We start from the raw sequence: 26,605 nt of genomic DNA, 5'->3' as shown, positions 1-26,605 counted from the left end.
TGTCACTTAATGGTAGCATTATTAAAAAATAACAACATTTCTTGGTTGTCATCACTGATTTCACTATCCTGTAAACAGTAGAGTAGAAACTAAGCCTAAGGGCAGAGAATTGTTTGCAGTAGTGACTCAGGAGTTTTGACTTTGATTTTAGATGAATAAGTCCTGTTTTAAATCCATAGTAATCAAAGAGTGGGGGATTCTGGCAATACATGCTGCACAGTAGAGTTTAAAACATGAGTAAAACTGGATGTCAATGTCATACCATCTGGGAAGCACATACACCCAAGATTTTTTTAGAAACACTATAAGACTTCTATTGCTGTAAAATGTTAAGATATTACGTGTGACTGATCTATTAGAGTATTAACTGTATTTAGTCTGCATGTGTGTGTGTGTGTGTGTGTATGTGTGTGTGTGTGTGTGTGTGTGTATGTGTGTGTGTGTGTGTGTGTGTGTATGTGTGTGTGTGTGTGTGTGTGTGTGTGTGTGTGTGGTGCAGTCCAGTGTTGAAACCAGGTCGGGTCATCCAGGTCAGCAGTAGTGACCCGGTTTCAACGCTGGTGCAGTCTATGCACTGCATGATACACTATAAATTCTAATAACTGTTGATTACACTATAAATTCTAATAACTGTTGATTAAACAGACTATCATGCTCTTTTTAGCTGTTACATCTGCTTGGTTTTACTTCAACAGGTTTTATATAATTCAGGTAGCAATGTACCATGCCAGAAAATCCAGTGCAAATGGTCTGTCCAGTAGGAATGAATTACTGTATCTGCTATTGTTGTAAATAGCGTAATACAAATTTAACAGAAGAGTAAACTAGTAGTACAAGTCCACCTGGTGTTATAACCACTCTCAACCACCTGACCTACTATATTTGGTGTTCATTTCAATGAGTTTCAAAGGGGGCTGGTCTGTTAAACTGCACATTTGTGACAAAAACAACTACAAAAGTTGTTGTTAGAGTTTTTGATATTCTGCTATAATACTTTAGAGCCATAAGTTAAACCATCTGGGCCAACACAACTGGTAACCTTCACTCTTACTTCTACAATCCCAGCTATTGTCCCAGTGCCTCCATTACCAGAAAGTCTCCATGCATTGGCTATAGCCACTGTTATGGCAGACCTCATCCAGAGTCATGTAACAGCTGGATATCGATGAAACCACTTGACATCAATGCTACTGTCTGCTCCTATATACAGCTACAACAACTCTATACCTGAGATACAAAACGTTGTTTGCAGCTTCATTGTGACTTCAACAGTGTCACTTGTCCAGCTAATGCATGTTCAATGTTATAAATAAATAGTATGTGAAACCAGCAAGTACACTTTATTTATTTTCTTGCTTCAGTTAGGTCCACTGGCAACCTGTGCTAGTGGCCATGGCCTGCGATTTACTGGACTTTATGCTGTATCTCACAAGTAGTATGATCAATGTCACTATGACAGTCAGTATTGTTGCTCCTCCAACTGCCACCATAATGATGGCCCACAATGGAAAATCTTCATTATCATCAGCTCTTTCTGCTATGAAGAAGTAGAACAGTGAATTTGTAAGCCACTGCACAAACATCAAATAAACTTACCACACAATGTTATAGCTTATGGTTGAATAAAACAGTTATAGGAATTTTTTAAAGGGAAATAGGAATCACTAAAAACAAGGAATTTTACTTGGGTAATAATGTACTTCTCTGCTTCTCTGTCAAGGCATAATTGATGTTAATTGTTTCATATCACTGCAATGACTCTTTTGAGTCAAAATAAGGACTTGTGGTTTACAGTACCACCCCAGCAATCCCTTCTTGTTTTTTAGTTTTTTAATTTCCAAATTTCATTACAACACTTATCCCATTTATGTCAAAGTACATAATTGTATACCTTCAACTTCCAAGACAATGGAGCTTTCTCTAGTTCCAGCACTGTTAGAGACTACACACACATAAGTGCCTGAATCAGACATCTCTAACACCTCAAACTCAAGGAAACTGTCCACTGTAGTATGCTCTAACACCACTCGAACACGACCTGGCACCGTTGGATTAGTACGAGTTCCTGTATGATTACAATAAGTAAACAAGTAAACAAAAAAATTTGGAATTTTCAACTACAGTAGGGACCATAACACATTGATAAAAAGTACTGAAACAAGTTGGAGTAGTCCATGATATTAAATCACTGTAATACAATAAGAGGTGTTATATCCCTACTGTGCTCAAGATACCATAACGGAAATGCACAGTAGGGATATAACACTTCTTATTGTATTACAGTGAATTAATATCATGGACTACTCCAACTTGTTTCAGTACTTTTTATCAATGTGCTATGGTCCCTACTGTAGTTGAAAGTTCCAAATTTATTCGTGTACTTGTTTGTTAACTTTTTTTGTACGTAATTTTATTACAGCTGGTGACCCCATGCATACCGCATCTGAAAAGGCACCGCGTGCCCCAGCTATATCAATTATCGTGTGAAAAGTGAAGCTACCATTACGCTTTGTTGTCAGCTATGTTCAACCCGTTACACAGCATTTTAATCAAGAACTTGTTAAAAGCATTTCAGGTTGATCTGAAAGCTTGTTTGGGTTTAGTTTTACCTCACCAATACTGCCTCATCGTTGTAAGGGAAAATTTTGGCTGATATTATTTTGTGGGCCACGCCTATTCCTTTGTGGTCCCTACTATACAGTTACTATCGTGCTGTATGATAAGCCCTACTCTACCTTTTACACTTTCATTAGCTATAACTTTGTTAACAATGATGCTACCAAATAAGCTATGCTTTCTTTGTACCTGTCATAGGTTAGCTATACAGTACACATTGATCATTGTAGTGGGAATATGGTGGAACACAATAAGTAATTGTTGCACATAAGGACGATGCTGCTGGAGCGACTGACAACTGACAAGGAATTGTGACAAAACATAATATGCAGGGTTTCTATGAGATTATGCACTTAATACATTAATATTCATGCATTGAATTAGAAGTTTTGTATATGCATTTTACACTTAATAGTGTAACAGCTTTAGATAGTTATTTGACTATTCCAATCATGTATGTATATGGTTTTGCTGACTGTGTAGACAATAGTAAGCACATGCAAGGATACATAAAGAAGTGCGAGGGGTCACCAACTGCTTCGAAATCTCGTACACCTCCAGTAAAATCCTGCCTGAAATACGAAATCTTATGTTGTTATCGTAATTCTGATTCTATACTCATTCTGGTACCGTAGCTTACACTCAACTGCTCCTGCACAAAAGTAAGAATGAAATCCGATGTTCCGCTCCGCTTCGGATTTGTATAATCAAGTTGTGGAAGCCGCACAAAACCAGAAGCTGTGGGAAAAAAGCCGCACAAACCAGGAAAGAATGAAATCCGATGTTCCGCTCCGTTTCGGATTTATATTATTAAGCGAGTTGTGGAAGCCAAACAAAACCAGGGGTTGTGGGAAAGAAGCCACATAAACCAGGAGAGAATCCATGCAAACTGTCCAAAAGTATATCGATAAAATCCGATGTTCCGCTCCGTTTCGAATTTGTATTAAGCGAGTTGTGGAAGCCAAACAAAACCAGGAGCTGTGAGAAAGAAGCCATACAAAACCAGGAGAGAATCGAATTTAGAATGAAATCCGATGTTCCGCTCCGTTTCGGATTTGTATTAAGCGAGCTGTGGAAGCCAAACAAAACCAGGAGCTGTGGGAAAAGAAGCCATACAAAACAGGAGGGAATCAAATTGAGAATGAAATCCGATGTTCCTCTCCGTTTCAGATTTGCATTAAGCGAGTTGTGGAAGCCAAACAAAACCAGGAGTTGTGGGAAAGAAGTCGATTTATATTAAGCGAGTTGTGGAAGCCAAACAAAACCTGGGGAATTCATGCAAACTGCTCCTGCACAAAAATAAGAATGGATTTACTTAGCAAACTGCAAACTTAGCAACATAAACTTAGCAAAACTTCATAAACTTAGCAACACATCAACTACAAAAGCAACTTAAGCATACGCTGAGATGCTCCTGGTTTTTTGGGGTTTCACACCAGATAGAGCTTTGACAGTTGCTCCTGGTTTTGAGGGGTTTCGCACGGGATTTCCCCTGAATGATTGGCCTTTTCCTGGTTTATAGGGCTTCAGCTGCGAGTTGCTCCTGGTTTTGTAAGGTTTCATTTAATAGTCATGCCAAGGCTTTACTCCTGGTTTTATATGGCTTCACAATTCCTCTCAATTTCGTGAGGCTTTGCTCTTACATGCCTGCTGAACTTCTGTTTCTTTCTCTCACTACTTTTTGGTGATTTATCACTCTACACCAACCTGTAATTTAAAATCAGATTTTGCAGCTCTCGTTCGATTTTGCGAAATCTTTTGAAACCCGTGAAATCTTGAGAAATTTGTTCAAGATTTTGAAATCCGTACCACTTTTTCGTGAGTTGGTGACCCCTCGAAGAAGTGTTAGCATAGATATTATATACTACGTACCCGGGATTGCGTACCGACTTCGTTAACACTTATCAACACTGCCAATCCACGTTGTACTTCAATATACGGTCTTCTGTTAGTAATCGTAAACGTTTCCCGTAAAACTGGCCACCTCCTGGCGATTTTACTAATACGAAAGATTTAACCTCTTCATCATTATGTAAACAGTGAAAGGATACACTCGAACACTTCTCAATAGACTGAATTACCAGGAAAACGCTTGAAATACAGCATAAGCATCGTGCAAGTGATTTTACAAGCCTCAAACTCGCCATCATATTTCATCGAATAACGACTCAAAAAACCAAGCTACAATCGTCATGCCTATCTTAAACAATTTGTCTATGTCCACTCAACCAACAGCATCATAGTAAGTGACATATTTAGCCATTTAACAAGAGCTAAGATCCCCAAACACCTTCCAACAACACGAAGCAGATGGCCACTCAGCTCGTGCCGATTTTCTGGCTTGGACACTTAGCCGATCAGGATCTATTCTCTAGCCATTGGAACTGTAGAGGGTAGCAGATATGATGCTGTTGAGCTCCAGTACTATGCCGCTTATTTTAATTTAATTTAATTTTTATTTGTTTAACCAAAAGGTAAGGTGAATACAAAAGGCAAATATGCCTATAAGAGTACCACCTACAAAAACGATACAATACAAAACCAAAGAACTAAGGATACATTACAAAGACAATTACAGTACAGTGAAATAAAAAGTTTACATTAAAAACATACATGACTTAACCAGAAACAAAATTGTAAAGCATTCGCCTAAAAGTAGTGCGGCGTGTAGTAGACAGAATGTCAAATGGGATGGAGTTCCACCAGAAAACACTGTTCACAAAAAAGGAGTAACGGTAAGAGTTTATGGATGACTGCTTACATAGAATAGACAGTGAGTGTGATCTGGTAGAGGCAGCAGAAGAAAAAGTGAAGTAATCATTAAACTTTAGAGATATATGATGGTGAAGAATATCATAGATAATAGTCAATGACAGATATTTTCGTCGGGTGGAAAGAGATGGCCATGATAGCTCTGCACAGCATTCCTCAGATGATTTAGCCTAGTACAACACTTGCGCGGTACACTACAAAGGAAAAGTGTTAACGAGTACAACGATGATCGTTCCTTTGAAAACCGGCGGTACGCAATCCCGGGTACGTAGTATATACTATCTATGGTGTTAGCTAATACTGTAATAGCGAAGAATGTGTTAGTCACAAAGAAATGCGTTTAGAAATGCAAGCAGTTAAACCTAGCCGCTAAACAACAAACACACTAATACTAAACAAGATGTCTTACGCGTGTATCTTGTCGACGACGTACGATAGGTCCTGTATAAACCAAACGTCAAATCACAAACGTATTCTAAAAGTTTGGTGCGATAACGTGTATTCACAATGATTATGGAAGCCCTACTAATGAGCAATGGCCACGATAAAAAAGAGGAAAATCAGTAAGCAGTAGCGCATACATTGTAGGATATTTAAAATACTAAAAGTTTCATCTCCATGAAATTCGAAGCATTTCCGTCAAGGAAGTAAGGCTGTAGCTGTAGCCAATTTTCCGCTACGCTTGACTGAATGCATCAGGCAGGCAGGCAGTAGAAAATTTGCAAAAATAAAGTTTATTTTTTAAATTTCATAGCACCTAATCGAAAATGCTTCTGGTCGCATGTTTGGGCTTGGTTATACCTGACCAATACTGTCAAGTGGCCGTGAAGGGTTTGCAAAGATGATTTTGGCTTGATTTATCTTCGTAGACCACGCCCACATCTTCGTTGTCCCTACCATACAGTACTATCGTACTGTATGATAACTCTGTAGCGGGGTTATGATAGTATAGATGACGTACCTGTCACAGCACCAAAAATGTGGCGGGTTAAGATGGGGTACGCCAATCACAAGGTTCGACCAAGGATGGACGAGACAGGGAAGGATTCGGATACACTACGCACACTATGAAACTCGTGTCAATACCACAATCGCAACTCTCAACATGTACACGCATGCGTACAATATACTAACTAATAATATTACATCATAATAAATACCTATACAAGTTCTACAGTTCGTCCGTCGTGACATCCTCCGGGGGGGCAGAAAGAAGTTGAACCCACTCTTTCACTCTATCAGTAGCCTTTCTAGCAGAAGCTCTCTGTGGACGATTATCTTTGCCCCTGGGTTGATCTGAATCACTACTAGGTTGCATTGTAAGAGTTCCTTTTGGTTCAACTATGGCGTCATCTGCTTCATTAAGTTCTATGGGATACAGCTTGGTGATGGGTCTGCTTGTGGTTCCATTACTGGTGCGTATGGTAGCTGCTCGCACAAGTCCATCTCTACCAACAATCAAGTCTTCAACTACGGCCATTTTCCAGGTTATTCGTGGGGTGTCATCGTGAACAATGACGAGATTGACGACATCGCCCTTCTTCACACATTGTTTGTTATCCCCTGATGCCTTGTGGTACTCCCGTAGTGAAGTGAGGTACTCATGAGTAATAAATCCTCTGGACCAGACGGATGGCCTATAACTATTATCAAATCTGTAAGTGAATTTATTTCTGTACCATTATCTATCCTGTTTAATAAATCGCTAAATAGTGGCACTTTACCTTCAGATTGGAAGTGTGCCAATGTAACACCTATTCACAAAAAAGGTGCACGGAATCTGGCCTGCAATTATAGACCAGTCAGCCTCACTTCTATTTTCAGCAAGTTAATGGAATCCATTGTCAAAGATCATATACTGAACCACCTATCCACAAACAACTTACTGTCTCCCTATCAATTTGGCTTCATACCAGGAAGATCGTGTTCCACTCAATTGCTTCTGATGCTGGATTATTTAACTCATCATCTTGATGAGGGCTATTCTATTGACGTAATCTACTTAGATTTCCAAAAAGCCTTCGATACTGTTCCACACCGACGTTTATTGCAAAAGTTAACATCGTTTGGTATTCATGGAAATGTGCTAAAATTGATTGAAAGTTTTTTATCTAACAGAGTGCAACAAGTTGTACTTAATGGCCATAAATCTTCCACCATTCCAGTTACTAGTGGTGTCCCCCAGGGTTCTGTGCTGGGTCCCCTACTATTCACGATGTTTGTAAATGAGATACCATCAATTGTATCAAGTCCGGTGCTATTGTTTGCTGATGATACAAAAATCTTTCGAGTCATTAGAAATAGAGAAGACTATACTGCGTTACAGAGTGACTTAGACTTACTTCAAAGATGGTCACAACAGTGGCTTTTGAATTTTAATATTTCCAAGTGCAAACACCTTCACTTCGGCCCAGCCCACCACTATGGTCCTTACTGTCTCAACGGAATATTTATTGACATCAATGCAACGCACAGCGACCTCGGTATTGTTTTTGACGATCAGCTCAAATTCCATCATCACACCACTCAAGTTACTACCAAAGCTAACCGAGTACTTGGTTTGATTAAGAAATCATTTGAATACCTTGACTCTACCATGCTAACTTGTCTGTTCAATACATTAGTTCGACCTATCTTGGAATACAATAATCCTATTTGGGGGCCTCATTACATCCTAGACAACAGAAAGGTAGAGAAGATACAACGAAGGGCTACTCGTCTCATCCCACAACTTCAAGACAAATCTTACTCAGAGAGGTTGACACAACTAGATTTGCCATCTTTTCATTATAGACGTTTGAGAGGTGATCTAATATTTCTTTTCAAAATTCTTAACAATTATTTCACCACCGATTTTACTGATATATATACGTACTCAAGATCTATTACCAGGGGGCATCAATTCAAATTGTTTAAGGAACGCTCAAGACTATTATGTAGATCTAATTACTTTATCAATAGAATCACCAACAATTGGAATAGTTTGCCTAATTATGTTGTAAATATTTCTTCGATTAACACTTTTAAATCATTATTAGATAGTCATTTAATTGATTCAAGATTTATTTTTGTATAAGTTATTTAATTGATTCAAGAGTTATTTTTATATAATTACTGCATTGATCGGGTATGCAGGCTGTGCCTTTACCCGTATATAATCATAATCATAATCATAATCATAATGACACCACCTCTTCCTAAAGTAACTGAGCACAGCTGCCTGTACTCTAGCTCTCTTGCGTAGCTGTACTGCTGCTCCATAATTCGGGTCCGTAAGCTCATCAATGTCAATTTGCTGGTGTGGGAGGCTAGTAATTCTGCGTCCATGTAAAAGATGCGCAGGTGTCAAGGGCTCTGGGTCTCCAAGGTCTGAAGGAACGAACGTCAGTGGGCGGTCATTGAGTATCGCCTCTATTTCAACAATGATGGTTTCTAATGTTGATAGTGGGACGTGGCGTCTTCCAAGCACTTTCTTGATGGCAGTCTTGGTGAGCCCAATTAAACGTTCCCAAAAACCCCCATACCAGGGAGCTCTCTTGGGTATAAATCTCCACGAGACGCCTCTCTTTCCCAGCTCCTCCTTGACTTCTGGCAACTGCATTAAGGAGTGTAACTCTTCTGCCGCTGATGAATAGGTTGAGCCATTATCGGATATCATTATTCTTGGGAGGGATCTCCGTGCTACAAACTTGCGGAATGCCAACAGAAAGGTTTGAGCTGTTAGGTCCTGCACTAGCTCCAGATGAACTGCACGAGTAGTGGCGCAAGTAAAGAGACACAAGTACACTTTCACCTCCTGCCTTCCTTGTTGTACATACAAGGCCCCTGTGAAATCCACTCCTGTGAATGTAAAGGGGTGTACATCCTGTGTTCGCAATTTAGGCAGGGGAGGGGGGTCTGGAGCGGAATAAGGCTTCCCAGATACTTTACGACAGACAGTACAGTGATGTAAAATTGATATTATGTACTGTCGAGCAGCTGGAATCCAGTAGGATTGTCGTAAAGCTGTCAATGTTGCAGTGGTACCTGAGTGACAAAGTCTCACATGTATATCAACAATAACTAACTTTAACAATGAATGTCTTGATGGCAACAGGTATGGAAACTTGGTCGTCTCATTCACTGGAGCATTATGAATGCGTCCACCACAACGTAGCAAGCCGTCTGTGTCTAAGAATAATCGGAGCTGCCTAACGAGTAGTACTCTGGGGGTTCTGGGTTGCTTCGTAATCAGCTGGAGATTGTTGACTTCTTTCCAGTATATTGCTTGCTGTGTATCCTTTACCCACTTGAGGTTAACCATATGAAGTTCTTCAGCAGTGACAGGACCAAATTGTCTTTGCTGTGGCTGCACCTTCAGATTGCCCACAAAATGAATAACATATGCACTGACACACAACAACTTGTTAAGTGAGCTGTATCTGTCAGTAGAAATGACACAGTGCAGACCTAAGTCCGGTGGAGGTTGTTGAGTGGGGATAAATTCTGTTGCCACTGCTGCTGCTAAGACAAGTGGTGGTAAGGGTGGTGGCTGGAATGATGGCCACTGGCTTGGTGTAGTGAGCCACTTAGGTCCATAATTCCACAGTGATGAGGACATCAATGCTTCAGTGCTAGTACCCCTTGATAACAAATCGGCTGGGTTCTCAGAAGTAGGACAATAATTCCAGTTGGCAGACGGCAGCAAGGAGTTCATCTCTGTTGTGCGATGACGTACGAATACCAGAAGGGGTTTATGGCTCTTAATCCAGTGTAGCACGATCTGACTGTCAGACCATATGTAGATCGGTGAGTCATCAAAGGGGATTGCCTTCAGCACGAAATGTGTCAGACGAGTGGCCACCAGTGCTGCCATGAGTTCCAGGCGTGGTATAGTTATTGACTTCAGAGGTGCCACGCGGGCTTTCGCTATGACAAATGACTTGGTTGTTCTGGGTAAAAAACACTACAGCTCCATATGCTTGTTGGCTAGCATCAGCAAAACAGTGGATAGTTGGATGTGGCATGCGTGCATCAAAATAACATCGACTTACGGGAAATTTGGCTGTACTCTTTAAATCAGTAGCAATGTGTCTCCACTGGGTTTGCAGATCATCATCTAATGGCTCATCCCATGTGATCTTTAACTGCCATAGCTTCTGCATCATTATCTTGGCTTGTATGACCACAGGCGCAACAAATCCCAGGGGATCAAATATCTTCGATAAATCCTGCAAAACTTCTCGTTTGGTTACCAAGTGGTCATAAGCTAGAATAGATGGTTTTTCAGCTAGGTGAAGTATATCTGATGTGGGGTTCCAGCGAAGTCCCAATACATTAACGGACAGGGCTCCTTCAGCAGTGTTGTCATTGGTAGCTGCAGCTGTAAGTTCAGCACTATTGGAAGACCAACTACGCAAGTTGAGCCTTGCTTCGCCCATGATGGTTCTGGCTTGTCTGTAATAAGCCACTGCTGCTTGTTCTGTATCACAGCCAGATATGATGTTGTCCACATAGAGGTTAGAGAGCATATCTTTCGACACAGGTGAGTTGTATTGCTTGAGATGGTATTGCAACACGGCATTCAGCATAAATGGTGAGCTAGTAGCACCAAATGGTACAACTTTAAAGCGGTAGACACAAAGTGGGCTGGAAGGATCTGTTGGATCAGAAAGCCAAAAGAAGCGTGTATAGTTCCTATTGTCTGGGTGTAGCCGTACATTTAAGAAAGCCTTCTCAATGTCTGTTGATAAACCAAATATGTGAGACCTGAAGCGGACAAGAAGGGTGCATAAATCATTGTCACATGGTGAACCAATGATCAGACAATCATTGAGGCTGGGGTGTTTCGATGATTGTCGACAACTGCAGTCAAACACAATACGTATGGGTGTTGTCGTAGAATCTTTTTCCACAGCGTGATGAGGAATGTAGTGAACACTGGTGTGTGTTGTAGATTGGTCATCTAGGTGCTCAATGAAACCCTTAGCTTCCTGCTCTGCAATGATTTGGCTGTACACCTTCAGTAGTTCAGGGGTTTGGGACAAACGCTTCACAAGTTGATTGGTTCTCTGCTTGGCTACAGTGAAATTAGTAGGGAGATCAGGGTGGTCTAGCATCCACGGAAATCTAGCAACATAAGCTCCATCATGATCACGTGTGACACAAGAGGTTGAGTAGTTGTCTAGTACCTTGTCTTCTGAAATGTCATCAGGAGGGGTCACACCTACAGATTCTACGTCCCAAAAACGTTCCAAGTTCAACTCATTAGGTAAAAGAGTGAGCATCATGGCACTGTTGGTAGTAGTAATAAATTGTCCAGCTGTGATTGGAGCTGGTCCAGAGAGCAAATAACCTAATTTAGACTCCACTGCTGTGGGTCCATCACCTCTTACAATAACATCTCCGACTACATCCCAATAGTGGTCCGCGCCCACGAGAAGAGAAATGTCAAACTCCTTATCTGCACTGAGTGGGTGGGCTAGGGGGAGATTCTGAAGATGTGGGTGATGAGCTACATTAAGGGTCACTGTGTTCTGCAATGGTGTAGCGATGTGAGGTACCACAAGCACAGTCATTGGTATGGTTTGGCCAGTCAGAGTATCTAGATTGATCACTGCAACATTGACTTTCTGGTTTAGTTTACAGTGTGCCCCAAAGGATGATATTACAATGTCTTCCTTACGATGAGGTTGTAGGGCCAAGGTATTTGCTAAACCTTCAGTGATAAATGACCTCTGGGAGCCTTCGTCGAATAAAACATTAGCCTTTGAATGGTAAATTCCGTTTCTGATGGTTGCTACAGCTGTTTTGAGAAGGCAAACGGTATTCTGTGGTAGTGGAACAGTCATTGACAAGGAAGCGGTGTCCACTGCATTAGTGTTTGTAGCAGTGGCTGGCTGATGTGTATGGTTCTGTGGTGGAGTCGCAGATTGGGTGGACCTGTCTGAGGTGCCACCATGTTGGCCATTTGTGCACAGACTAGTGTGGTGTTTCCTCTGGCAGTTGTGGCAAAGATGTCTGGAATTACACAAGGACACTTTGTGGTGTCCTAGACAGTTGTAGCAGAGCTTATTTGACGCACTATGTCACACCGCTGCTTAGAATCTTTGAACGATTCACACAGAGATGGATTATGAGGGCCTGCACAAAATGGACATCATTGTTGTTTGCTCTTAACTGTTGTAACAGGTTTCCTTGTGTCAGTATGAAATGCTGCTGTTGGGAGAGTTGCAGAAGTATGGGGTTCTGTTTGTGATCCCATCTCAAGTATGAATATTTCATTCAGAATAGCTGTTTGTAATTCTGACAATGTCCATTCCTTCTTGCCATGTGCCCTTACTAGATTCTGCTTGGTCTTGGATGGTAACTTATTCAGAAGTATGGTCACAAGGAGACTGCCATAGGAGTCCTCTGGCTTCCCAAGGGTTGATAGACTACGAATGTGTCCCTCAGTTGCATCATAAAATTCACGCAAGCTAGAAAGAGAGTTGCTTGGACTGTTAAGGTCAATCAGGGCTTGCATGTGGGCATCCACCTGCTTGTATGTCTGCCCGAAGCGTTCTTTCAATAAGGTAACTAAGTGTACGTAATTGTCATTGGTTAACTGGAATCCAGCTATGACATGGGCTGCATCTTCAAGGAGCTGTGCTCGCAGGTAGCTGAGTTTCTGCACTCCAGTCAAGGAGGGATTGTTGTGGACTGCAGCCTCGAAGCAGTCCCAAAATGACTGCCAGTAGAGGGGATTTCCAGTGAACTGTGGTAGATCTAACTTGGGAAGTCAGGTGAAATGTTCATGAGCTGGCACTGACGGTGATGGTGGTAGTGGTTGAACATCAGTTCTCTGTGGAGTCACAGCTAAAGCGGAAGTAGTGGGCGTAAGACGTTGTTTGATCTTAGCCTTTGCTGTTGATATTGAAGAGCTGATTTCTTCGGTTTGCAGTACCTCTGTTTCTATCTCAGTATCATCTGTAGTGCTTTCGAGGATTTTTGCATCTAGGTTTGAGATGAATTCTTGCTTTCTCTCGAGTTGCTCATATAAGTCCTTTAATGTAGCGATCTTATCTTCACTGAGAGGAGGTTGCGCTTCATTTAGAATATCCGTGAGTGTCTGTAGTAACTTTGTGAGGTGCACCCTGTATCCTCGTCGGGATGAAACAAGCTTCTTCAGTTCTGCCATCGTCCGAATTAAATGATCCACAGCACCAAAAATGTAGCGGGGTTATGATAGTATAGATGACGTACCTGTCACAGCACCAAAAATGTAGCGGGGTTATGATAGTATAGATGACGTACCTGTCACAGCACCAAAAATGTGGCGGGTTAAGATGGGGTACGCCAATCGCGAGGTTCGACCAAGGATGGACGAGACAGGGAAGGATTCGGATACACTACGCACACTATGAAACTCGTGTCAATACCACAATCGCAACTCTCAACATGTACACGCATGCGTACAATATACTAACTAATAATATTACATCATAATAAATACCTATACAAGTTCTACAGTTCGTCCGTCGTGACAAACTCAGTGTACTCACTAGGGATGTCACAATAGAAATTTTAAGTTGCACAGCCCAGTGTATATGATTATTAAGTATGGTATAAATAAGTAGGAATCAGTATAAGAAATCGTACGGCTTTGTGAATGTTCGCACTTTAAAAAACAGCCTTGCAATAGTTTTCCAGAAAAACCACCTGGAATGCATATACAGATATACTGATGCTGTACCTTGGTTAAATGTAGTGAAAAGTTGATCATTTCGATGTAGAGTAAATTTTAAATATTTTGAAACTCACCTGCATTTCATCTGCATGCCTGCTGCCTGCCATAAGACCCAGTATACGGCTCCAGAAATTTCAGACAGCCAAGGTAATGATGGCAGATTCATGAATCTGTTGCTCTGATTACATTTTGTCTGCTGCACCTTGCCATTCACTCTCATCATTCATTGTGGGCCTTCTCCTTCTTCCAGAAAGATAATTGATAGTTGTGGCGGGTGTATCTGCACACGTGATATTTGCACACTAACACATCAGCCGTAGTAAAACAAGAGTGTATGGGCGTAGTATTCAAATAGTTGTAGTTTTAACATTCTGTAAATAATCATTTTAGCTATGGTTTTTACCAGATTAGTTTTTCGCGAGGTAGCTTTAATCATGCCTCTGACAGGAAAAAAGAAAAATACATGTATGCCACAACAAAAAGTATTATACTGAAAACAAAGAGAAGATAGTGGACAACAAGAAGAAACAATATCAAGAAAAGTTAGAGAATATCTGTGTAGACAGTGCAGCATGAAGCCTTGAAAACTTACGTACAAAAAGGACCCGGAGAAGAGTCATGCTGATAGTATGAAATGTTGTGATGGTGTAATTTAGCTAGCAAGCTAGACATATAAAAAGTGAACGGAAGTATAGGGATCGATATAATGTACATGCTATAAAAAGTAAGGAAACAACAAAATGGCAAGGAAACACACTCAAAAATATTATAGCTGAACATGAAATGAGAATGATCCACCCAACAAAAGTCAGGGAACTAGTCCAACAAGATTAGATGAATACTTGCTAAAATGAGACATTTTTTAACACGTTTGGCTAATTTCATATAGCTAGTCTCATTCAAGATGTTAGCCAAAAGTAGGCATTAAAATGTGTTTCATTTCCGCAAGTAGCCATCTAATGTCATCCCAAAAAAGTACTTACCATTTCCATACACTTTAAACCACATGAATGATAGCTCAGGATCACCACTACCAGAGCATCTAACTCTCACACTTGTACCAACAACTGTTGTTTGGTCAGGTATAGAAAGTATACTAGCAGTGGGAAAAGCTGTGGTAGTAAAACAACAAATAACTACACAGCACAACAGTTCAGCATACACACATGTATAATAATAGTATATAAGGTTTAGCAATGTGATCCAACATGAGTGTAGTTGTAATGTGTTTTTCACAAAACTCCTAATACAAGACAGTCATGCATTCTTCATCTCTAAACTACTCTTTGAAAAAGCATAGGTTCACTAATGGTATCAAGTGATAAGTGTATTTCTGCCATACAAAATCAAAATGTTTTACTTTGTTCTGTTCATATTCATATTAGTATAGTACTGAATAGTAGGAGTTCCTTGTCAAAAAGAGTATACCTAACATACTGCCATTGACAATCATAGTAGAAATATTTCAAATGACAAATATATTAGGCAATGATTTAAGACTTTTGGTGGGTCTACCATCAAATTCTATTGTTAAAGATACGTAAACCTATACAAAAGCACCTGTCTAATTTTGCAAAACTCGATGTTTGGTCTGTCTATTTGTCTATATATGTCTGCCTGCCTTCCTGTCTGTTTGTCTGCCTGTCTGTCTGTCTGTCTGCCTGCCTGCCCATGTATCTGCCTGCCCTGCCTGCTCAGCCTGCCTGCCTGCTTGCAAAGTATAGGCTAAACAGCCAAGCTGTAAAAAAAAGAGTGCAGCCCTCAGAAAGACTACGGTGAAAAAAGATGTAAAATCCAAGGTGGTGGCCAAGAAATGGCTGTGATGGTAGATTAATAGTAAAAATTTTAATAATGACAATTCAGGTGAATTTTGTGCCAAGACCAAGCGGCACAAAATTCACCTGAATTGTCGTAATTAAAATTTTTACCATTAACCTACCATCACAGCCATTTCTTGGCCCCCACTTTGGATTTCACATCTTTTTTCGCCATAGTCTTTCTGAGGGCCACACTCTTTTTTTTACAGTTTGGCTGTTTTGGATTAAATATTAATAACAAGTTCAAAAGTGGAGGATTCTACAGTACAAGACAATGAGCAGCTGGGGTTTAATGGCCTGTTTCTTCCAGCTGCAAAGTGATATTACTAAGCAATGAATAACATAACAAATGCATCACAGCTTTCTTATTTTTGCTGGCATCTTTCAGCTTGTAACTCACATTTTGACAAAGATAACCTGTGATTATATGGAAATTATTTAGTATAACATCAAATGGATACCCTCTATTATAAGGGTTGGTATAAACAGTGGACCCAGGGACTGGGGATCCATGGACTCAGGGACTCAAGGACCTGTGGAGACTACATTTTGTGGAATTTTATGTACTTCACACAGTCTATCCTTGTGCTACATAGATACCTTTGCAAGTCATAGTAGCTAGTCCTAAATAGCCTAGATTACTCTTTCTCTATCCTATTTTTTACACAATGTTTAGAAATTGCATGTGCCTCATAGGCACGCCATCAGTAACTGTAGTATTATAATCAAGGGCTTGTTTCTAACAGGTTCATTGTGTTTGTGTGCTACATGGCACAAAGTGTGTTTATCAAGCTCCTGGTGTACCTTGCAGTAATCACTTCACTGAAGCCATTTTCATGTATACTGAACTTTATTAAATGGTGATATAATAGGCTAGCGTGCTCTTTTTGCAGCACGAGTAGCCTACTGTATGTGATTTTTAGAGGTGTGTGTTATTTCTGTTTGAATTAAACACAGTGTGAACAATTGCAACAGACAGAAAGTGGATTGTCCATGTGAGATTAGCCACTAGAGGTGTCCACTAAAAGTACAGAATGTATATAAACATTACGAAGTATATTAAATTCCATGAAAAGTTGGGTCCTTGGGTCCCCGGGTCAGTCCCTGGGTACCTACCCCCTTATTGCATTGATAAAGTTATGCCTTAGTATAATTCAAAACATAAAGAACGTGATGATTAGAAATGAAAGCACTTAACTGTAAAGGACAGAGAGTGGTTATTCACTGTAACTCAAAAAGGCAATGCTGTGTGTGAGTTTGTTATTTTTGTAATTGTTAGATGTGTTGTTTACTCTTCTTCTAGCTGATCTCTCTACAGGGTGATTTGCTTGTAGCTGAACTCTCTACAGGGTGATTTGTTTGCAGCTGAACTCTCTACATGATGGTTTCTTTGTAGCTGAACTCTCTACAAGGTGACTTCTTCTAGCTGATCTCTCTACAGGGTGATTTGTTTCTAGATGAACTCTCTACAGGGTGACTTGCCTGTAGCTGAATTGTCTATCAGATTAACTGTTTGTAGCTGAATTCCCCACAGAATAACTTGCAATGTAATACAATTCTATAATGGAGTAAGTTATAAACGTAGCTGAATGCTTTATTAGGGTGACTGTTCTATTACAGTATCTCGATCTCGCATTTGCTACACATAGCTGCGTTTCGAATCATAACTCAGTGGTTTGTGTTCCGATTCTTCTGTACTACTGCAAGGACTTTCTATGATGATTATTCCAACTACATACTGATTTTCAGCTCATTGCTCTAAGCGGTTTGCCTGGTAGACGTGAAAACTACAGTAATAGTTTTTTCATTCATAAAAATCGATTGCATAATTTTGACACAGGTTGGGTTTTGTGTCATATCTCCATGGTCTTTATCTCGGTCCCTTTCAAACCACAAAAATGCACTCCTGCAGTGGTTACTCCATCTACATAGCGATTTTCAACTCATTCCTCCTAGGGGTTTACCCTGTAGGCGTGACAGACCTTCCACCTTATTTTAGTAATTGATGTACAGTCCTCTTTAATAAATACACTAGTGTAAAATTTATTGAAAAGCTCACACTTTTCTTGATCTGAGTCAGCAACAGAGTTATCATCGTGTCTTAATGAATTAATTGTTGGGCGTGATTTGAGACGTGAATTCACATATTTCTAAAACTGCTTAATATCACTGGTTCTATTGGCTGCTCATGTCATAAACAGGTTTTTCCTTAGTCGAGGAGTTTCAAAGGGAACACAGTCATTAACAATATTAGTTAACCTCAAAGCAAATTCATTGTAAGCTGAATGAATGTCAAGAGGAGACAGAAGATCTTCCCACTCAATAATTGTTAGCATTTGACGCATCCGAACAATATCTGCTTGATGCATGAAGATCTTCCAATGAAATGCTGATGACAAAGTTTATAATTAGCTATTGCTTTATAGCTGCAATGTACTGTTGTGCTTTTGTGTCATGTTTGCTCCCTCTATATACATTCACTTTTGTGATATAAATTAAAAGCTAGCTATGGCATGTTACCATTCCCAATGGATTTCTTTTTCTCATTGTGCATATGTTGTAGCATGGTTTGGAAGCAGGGTTAGTAGAACAGTAGCACAAATAGTTAAACCGGAGACATACATGGTCACTTAAACCCAAAGCGGGGAGAATATCAACACTATTGATTATTTCTTCTTCATTAGTCAAAATGAGGTCAAGGACGAGTGGTGTTGAGCTTTGTACATGCTGAGTAGGAGCCTCTACATGCTGGAAAAGTTACTTGTCTTGTACAGTGTCAAGAAACAATTGTGAACAATGATTACTACAAAAATTTGATGACCAGTCAATGTCAGGATAGTTAAAATCACCACATATCAACAAGTGTGTGTGGTTATCAACTTCCGTGAGCAATTTACACGGACCAATAGTACTTCGTAAGATATCAGAAGAAAGACTGCGGTATATACAACCCACCAGGAGTAAGTCATGACCCATCAGTTTAATTGATATAAAAAACATGCTCGTGGTGTGGGTAACCATCAAAGGTGACTTCTGATACTGTTAATTTGTTGGAAATGTATATCCCAACACCACAAATAATCAGTCATAACTCTGTGAATATTCATCGGATTCCTACCAAAGTTGGTACTGAGATCCGCCTTAATAAGCCCTTTAAGTGTGCCAAATTTCAGCCTGATCTGAACATGCATTCGTGTTGTATGGCAGATTTTGCAAAGTGTATGGAATGAAGATGAAGAAGAAAAAAACAAAGAAATTAAAACGAAACTTTGTTCGCTCATATCTCGGAAATGGCAGGAGCGAGTTTCTTCACATTTGGCATGTAGACTCCCCTAACTGACCGGCACTTCTGTAGCACATTTGGTTCCAATCGGATTAGGGATCACCGAGCTACATAGGTGTGAAAATGCATTTCTTTCTTCCTGTTAATATACTCACGGTGTGGCGCGCTGGCTTCTTGGGCCACACAACACACTACCATGCGTCTTGATAAGTAACTCACTCAGTGTAGAGATTTTCCCCAGCCTTTCTTCAATTGTGCACACAATTGCAACTATAGTTTCATTTTTTTTGAGTGAGTACCATTGAGTTTTGCTTCAAAAACATGGCATGTAACAACCGTTACTAACTTAAAATGATGTAAACACATACCCTCTACAAGGACATTTATAAACAAAAATTTATTTATATAAGTGTTTAAGCTGCCATGCATAAAAGGTAGTTATTTAAACACTGACTTTCAATAGACTTGATGCAGTCTTACTCACCACACACAGAAAACGTGTCTGCCGCAGTAGCAGTTCCTTCCATTCCATCAACCATGTTAGTGGCAGTACAACCATATCTATCAGCATCATCATTATTGACATTGTTTATTATTAAGATGTTATCATGTTACCCATCACTGTGTATTTACTGTCAGTTGTTATAGTTACCCTGTCATTATCACCACCACTCCTAAACCATTGAATAGTTGGTGTGGGTACTCCAGTAACTAAACAAGTCAAGTTGGTATTCTCATTTCTAATGATACAACTATCACCAACACCCTTCACTTCTGTAACTGCAGCTGGTACTGTGGGGATCACATGATATAAGTGATGAGATCATGTGATTTATCTAACCTTCCAAGAGATGAGTGAAGGATGGTTGGATGGTACCAGCTCTGTTAGTAATAACTACACTATACTGGCCTGAGTCATTAGCAGTAAAAATGATCACCCTTAATTCTAGTAGATAAGTGACTGGACATGCTGCAGCATTATATTGTCTGTATATGGCAAGTATTAAATGGAATATACACTAAACAATAATGGTATTACCTCATTGCAAACATCTGTCTATCTGATGAATCAAAGCTGACACCATTTAGTTTCCAATCAACTGATGGCATAGGATCAGCACTAACTTCAATAAAGATATCAAGGTCACCATACTCAGGTACAGTACCATTACCAGACATGTTTACTACCACTGGTGCAGCTATAGGAGGATAAGTGATGTATTGTACTTGTACAACATTATATTTGGAGGCCTAACTGAGACACACTCACCAGGATCTCTCACAGTTATCGTCCAGGAGGCAGTGACAACACCATGAATGTTCTCAACAAAACACTGGTATGCTCCACTGTCAGTAACACTAACATTAGCTAACATTCCATCAGTCACTGACAACATGCTGGTGTTTACACGGTAGGATATTGAAGGAGCAGGTAAGCCAGTAACTACACATGGTATAGCAATGGAGTCACCAGTATACATTGTGGTGTCATTAGGAGATGAGGTGATCATTGGAGGAGCTATAGAGAATAACACTAGCTATGTTTAAATCACAGTAAAACAATAAGAAGCGTTATATACTTACTGTGCTGCTCAAGATACCATAATGGAAATGCACAGTAGGGATATAACACTTTGTATTGTTTTACTGTGATTTAATATTGTGCACTACTCAAGCTTGTTTCAGTAATTTTTATTGATGTGCTACTATGGTCTCTACTCTAGTTGAAAATTCCAAAGTTTTTGTGTACTTGTTCTGTAAAATGTCGTTAACTTTTTAAGCACACAGTTAATTTAATGACAAGCTCATCACTTGTCAGTATCAGTCTTAAAGTAATTTAAATAATGTACATACTTGCAGCAGTTTTGAGGCTTGTTTACCTGCAGTATTCTTATTCTGCACAGAACAGCAAGACATGTACTAACACCCTGTTCACACTACTGGATAGAGCATGACACAGCTTGAAATAAATTGTAGTGTGAATCAATCAAGCTGTGCCAAACCAGGTCCAGCATGGCATGACAAGGAGAGGTGTGTGGGCTGGCATAGGATGGCCCAGGATAGGATACAGTGTAAATACATTCTGAGCTGGCCAATTCAGGATGACTTATTTCAGCTGGTTCTATGCTTCATCGCTACAATTTTAGTGCTAAGCTCCTAATTAATCAAAAGCTCATGTGCTTGTTTCTTTAATTATTATCCGGTGAGCTCATGTCAGATGTAGTAGTGTGAACAAGTGCCAACCCGAGTTCAATAACCCGAGTTGAAAACATTCTGGCTAACCTGGGATAGTGTGAATGGGGTGACCTGGGTGTATGTAAAATAATTACAACAATTTTGTAACTAAAATGTTCATAGCTGATATACTATGCAGAGGCGTACCTACAATGTAGGTAGGTGAGGCAGTTTCCTCACCAATATTGATTACTGAACTGACTCAAGCTACATTAGGCCTGAGCCTATTATGCTTTTGAAATTGCCTATTATATTTTTGAACAATGCTCCAAAATTTCCCCTATAATGCTCCATAATCATGTTCTTATTAAAAAATTGTGTCTTGACTGCTCTATTAGAGTATTCAATGCATCCGTGAACATTCAGTTAGGACATTTCAACATGCAGTGACTGTTTTATTAGAGTATATCAATCTTTAACTAATCTTTTCTTCACAACATAGCTGTAAATCTGATTTTTACCATGTTTTCACACTATTACATTCTGTATTATGCAAAATAAGCAGAGTTTCATCCTCTCTGATAACCAATGTACAAAAATTATGCCTATTATTCTAGCAGTATGCTCAATGCTCTTGGTACCTATTATGCCCCAAATTATGCTGGCATAATTGGCACAGGCCTAAGCTACATTGGACCTTTTAAATGCATTGAAAGCTTGAGTTTATATGCTTTTACTTCAACTTACTGTACACAGTAAGAGTCCATCCAGGGGCAGCTCTAGGGGGTTACCCAGGTTTCAGAAACAGGTCAAGTAAGATCGATATAGTCTAATAGAACAGTCACCCTAGTAGAGCACTCATCCTAATACAACAGTCAAGCAAATTTTTAATATAATAGTTTGATAAACTACTTCAATTGCTCTCACAATCAATCTCAGATGGTTTAAATTTCCCAGGGGAACATACCCCGGACCCCCTGGATTAACATGTTTTGCATGTTATATTATATCAGTGTTTATTTATATAGCTATACTTCTCAAGTCAAAGTCTGAACTACATGTATAAAATGACAATATAATCGCATATAAGACTAAAATTACCTCCAGATATAATCTTGTAACTCTTAATTTTCAAAACTTTCCTGGGGGGGCATGCCCATACACCCCTATCTAGAGCATGCTATGCATGCTGGGTGTTCTTACACACTACATCATGCATTCATAAGCATAGCAAGGTCTGCCACACCTATTTAAAATTTCTAGCTACGCCCCTGTTATGTACTACTATAATGTACTTGCTTCTTTATTGTAATCATGACCCTGTCAATCAGTGTAAGTAGTAAATATAATACAAGCTATATAGTAGGAATTAAACGTAAGTTAACTTCATATGTCATACTTCCTGTGTAGGGTTGTGTACCAGGAAGACCATGGCCAAATACTCACACATTCAAATAAGTTCATTATGATAAATATAAAGGTTTTCAGAAGAATCTGAAAACACGTATATTTACTACGGGATGTCATTATGTCTGACCTTACCTCATGTAATAGCTGTGACAATCTACAAGAAATATTGGAAATCGTGTGAAAATAATAAATGTACTTCAGACTTCTGGACATATGAATTTTTGTAACTCGACTTCTGCAATGGTTGTAAGAGACTTTTAAAAGAAACAGTAAAGGATGGATATTTGTCAGTATGGATTATCCACTTCTGAAGAAAAGTTAGCGACTAAGTATGTTATGAAGCCAAGTGCTGTATTAGGTTCGAGACCATGCCCAAGTGCTATTTTTTTCCATATTGCACGAGCATGGCAGTGCTTTATCTGGTTTATTGTACTAAAGTAGTGGCTGCAAAGTGTGGGGGTGATGCCGAGTAGCAGGAGGTGAGTGCCTATCTGTGTAAGTTCGAGATCGTGTGTATTGCAGTGATTAACTATTCGAGACATTTATCGCATTGTTCGTACTCGTTCATACTGCACCAGCGTGATGAAGCTATAGCTGTGTAGCTTTAATTAATTTGAGTTGCCTGTTCATCAGTTTGAGGCCTGGCTTAAATTAATGCCCATGAGTAAGTCTGTGACTATTGTACTTGCTATCATGTTTAGCAGATGAAAGTGCATTTGTGACCACATTTTGGAAAACCATACATTTGGGCACAAGCTAAATTTGTGGAAAAACTCAATTGAAAATTTCAGAGATTTTTTAAAATTATTTTTTTGCACATTCTGATGAAGCAACTATTAAGCCTTCTTGCTGTGAAGTTTCACACCCATAGCTTCTTTTATCTAGGAGATATACTCAATTATATCAGAATATGTAGCAGTTTCACATTGTGTCGGATAACAATTAAATGAAGTTTAAAGCATTTAAAACGAGTTAATGTTGGAAACTAACAAATGTAATACTCACCATGATGCAGGTAAAAAAATACTAGTATCCAATGGCTATCAGAGTACGGCATCAATAAGAGTATCAGTGCTGTAATTAGAATACTGACACATGCGCAGTAACACGTGCAACTAATCAAACGAGTCGGCAATTGCTCTTCGTAATGCCATGCCGAGAAAGAAAGCTACAGCTCCGCAACAAGGCTGATCACTTCCTTGCTCAAAAAACTAACCCCATCGTCTATAACAACGTACTCTGCCGGAAAGAAAAAGTACATCCATTTCTGCAAACATCTAGGACCTCCCGAATGCTATCATCAGAATCAACAGTAATTCTATTTGTCACACATCCTAGCTGAGGTCAACATCTCTTGCATCACTATCAAAGTGTATCTTTCAGTGAGCAGCTCACACCTCGACTTCAGCTAGTTTTACGTGGCATCAAAAAAGTCTCAAGCATTGGACTCCCCACAGAGAGTCAGATTGCCGATCGCTCTCCGAATAATGCTAAGTATCAAGCAGACACTATCCAATCAACCCTACTTGTATAAAAATATCCTCGAGTCCCAAAATTTTTTTTTTAAATCACTATCAAACAATCAAACACTGACCTGTTCGACAGGGTGTACAAATTTACTTGGGAGCAACTGACACCCCTGTATGCCCCATACTAGGGATGCTTCCATTTCTGGGACGAAGAGTAACACAAACTGGCCCTCTATTCCTCACAGAGCATGGCCAAGGACTCACCTGGTGATGGTGTTGACGCAATGTGATTTCTGCTCAGTATATATACTTTTTAATGTTACTACACATACATTCATTGCAATACACAAGTACGTAACACCTTCCTCCACTTCAGTGACATCATCTACACAGCACCCAGCTTATAGAAAGTAACTCAACTTTGCACTGTTCAATTGTAAACATTGTATTATGCATTCATGTATAACAATAAGCATCATTGAGTTCAAGCGCCAGAATCCTTGGGGTGAAAGATTCCCATGTGTACATGGTCTCCTTTCTATGGCTTCTGCAGCAAGAATTTGGACGGTCAATTTTGCTGGCCCTGCTCCAACATTCTTGCCTGCCCAAGTATTTGTCGCCTAATTTGTAATGTTACTCTTGGCCTTTAATCAAAAGTAAAAAGTCTTGACCCAAAGCAGTCGAGGCCTTGCACACCTACCAACTCACCACAATCAACTACAGATAGTGGTTGAGCTAGATGATTTCGGGAGACAAGTGAGGCTACGGATTGTGGCAGAGAATCACAGAATACAGTTGTCCCAGGCAAGGTTAGTGACAACATTAACTTACAAATTGGGTGATTTGTTCATTTATAAAACCAAACATTTTTTTCTCTTTAGATCATAATACATGTGATTTAACTGAAGAAAAGCACTAAGAGCACATGATTAAACTATCTAGCATCCCATTTAGATTGTAGGAATGGAAATCTATGTCAACAAAGTGATTTTTCATCATTTGTTCTACCTGATCACTATACAGTACTATAAACTGATAATGGAAAGTTAGTTTGTTATGTATTAGACAGTAAATTAGCCATATCTTTGGAATGTTTTATTGTATCATCACAAAATTTTCACACAAGGTAGATAACCACTCAGTGCTTCATTTTAGCTATAAAAAGAAAATAGGTCAATGTTCCCAAATGTATGGTTTTCCAAAATACGGTCACCATACCACAAAGGAAACTGGAAGTGAATTAACTTATCGTGTTCCACCTGGCTTTACAACGTGGACAGGAGTCACTTTGTAGTGTTGACTAATGCCATCTGCTCTGTTCTTTCGCTAACCGCATTCACTAAGAATGGCTTTCAGGTTAGTCCACCCACTTGTATTTAGGTCATGGCATTGTTCTATGTGTTTATGATACATCATAATTATAGAATGGCTTCGTAACATTGCAGTGGTTTGCTGAAAGGAATGAGATAATGTGTCTGGCATTGGTCATGCTTTGGTCAACTTGTTTACTACTTCAACAGTGCTGTATTGGGATCAAAGGGAAAATACAGCACACTTGGGCAAATACAGCACAGTTGAAATAAATACAGCACCCTGCCAGCTTTAAAGTGTGCAGCCAGGTGTACAATATGGAAATAAAAGTACACTTTTCACTTTGATCTTTTCACCCAAAATACAATAAGGGTATATAGTGATTAACAACATATTCCTTTAGTGGCTGATTTGCACTGGTGGTTTTCGAGATGCTAATAGAACATCCCATGTTTTATACATCAATAGTGACCTAGGTTCCATACATCATCTTAGCTATTACATGACGTAAGCTCAAACATAATGGCTTTCTGTAAATATACGTGTTTTTGGATTATTCTGAAAATCTACATAATATTTAACAAACAAAAGTCTAGTAGAGATCATTACAATGAAAGAGGGCAGGCTACTATGTTCTATGACTTCCATAAATAAAATTATGCTTTTATATGAAGCTGTGCAACCAACACAGATAAGATACTCTTATGAATAACACATGTTTTAGTTTAGATATTGAGCTTCTGTTTAGTGCAAATCATGTACAAATTATGGAGTGGTTACAAAATACTGTAATTCTTAGACTATAATTGATTCTTCTCCTAGAGCTAATAGTGAACTCCCCGAAAATTCTTGTAGTGGTTTTTAATTGTTAAAAGTATGGAAACAGATTTTTAGGGATCTTCAGAAGACCAAATTTGAGGAGATTACTGTTTTTAATACAGAATTCAATACTTCATTTGTACTTTAAAAAATACTTCCATACTTTTGTTACAAATATATTTAGGTAGCAGGTGAGTAAGTTTAAGAAGCATGGGACCCAAAGTGA

The 26,605-nt window shown here is 39.4% G+C and overlaps 2 protein-coding genes across 3 annotated transcripts in view; both read right to left on the bottom strand.

The window, feature by feature from the left end:
* The window catches only part of LOC136241025 (contactin-6-like), a 118,144-nt gene that overhangs the window by 6,607 nt on the left and 84,932 nt on the right, over positions 1-26,605 (bottom strand). The window lies entirely within an intron of this gene.
* On the bottom strand, positions 1,289-20,714 carry LOC136241044 (neuronal-glial cell adhesion molecule-like). 2 transcript variants are annotated; one of them, XM_066032228.1, is made up of 7 exons: positions 20,466-20,714; positions 20,235-20,394; positions 20,037-20,182; positions 19,680-19,987; positions 15,079-15,207; positions 1,892-2,065; positions 1,289-1,537 (listed from the first exon to the last, which is right to left on the bottom strand). In XM_066032228.1, the coding sequence occupies exons 1-4, from the start codon at positions 20,704-20,706 to the stop codon at positions 19,791-19,793; spliced, it is 744 nt and encodes a 247-aa protein (XP_065888300.1). In that variant the 5' UTR covers positions 20,707-20,714; the 3' UTR covers positions 1,289-1,537; positions 1,892-2,065; positions 15,079-15,207; positions 19,680-19,790. The 2 variants fall into 2 exon arrangements, with proteins under 2 accessions (XP_065888300.1, XP_065888306.1); XM_066032234.1 differs by having other exon boundaries at positions 1,289-1,534.

Source organism: Dysidea avara, chromosome 1 (assembly GCF_963678975.1).
Source record: "Dysidea avara chromosome 1, odDysAvar1.4, whole genome shotgun sequence".
In the NCBI taxonomy this organism is placed as follows: domain Eukaryota; kingdom Metazoa; phylum Porifera; class Demospongiae; order Dictyoceratida; family Dysideidae; genus Dysidea; species Dysidea avara.
This window is presented reverse-complemented; position numbering and strand designations above follow the sequence as displayed.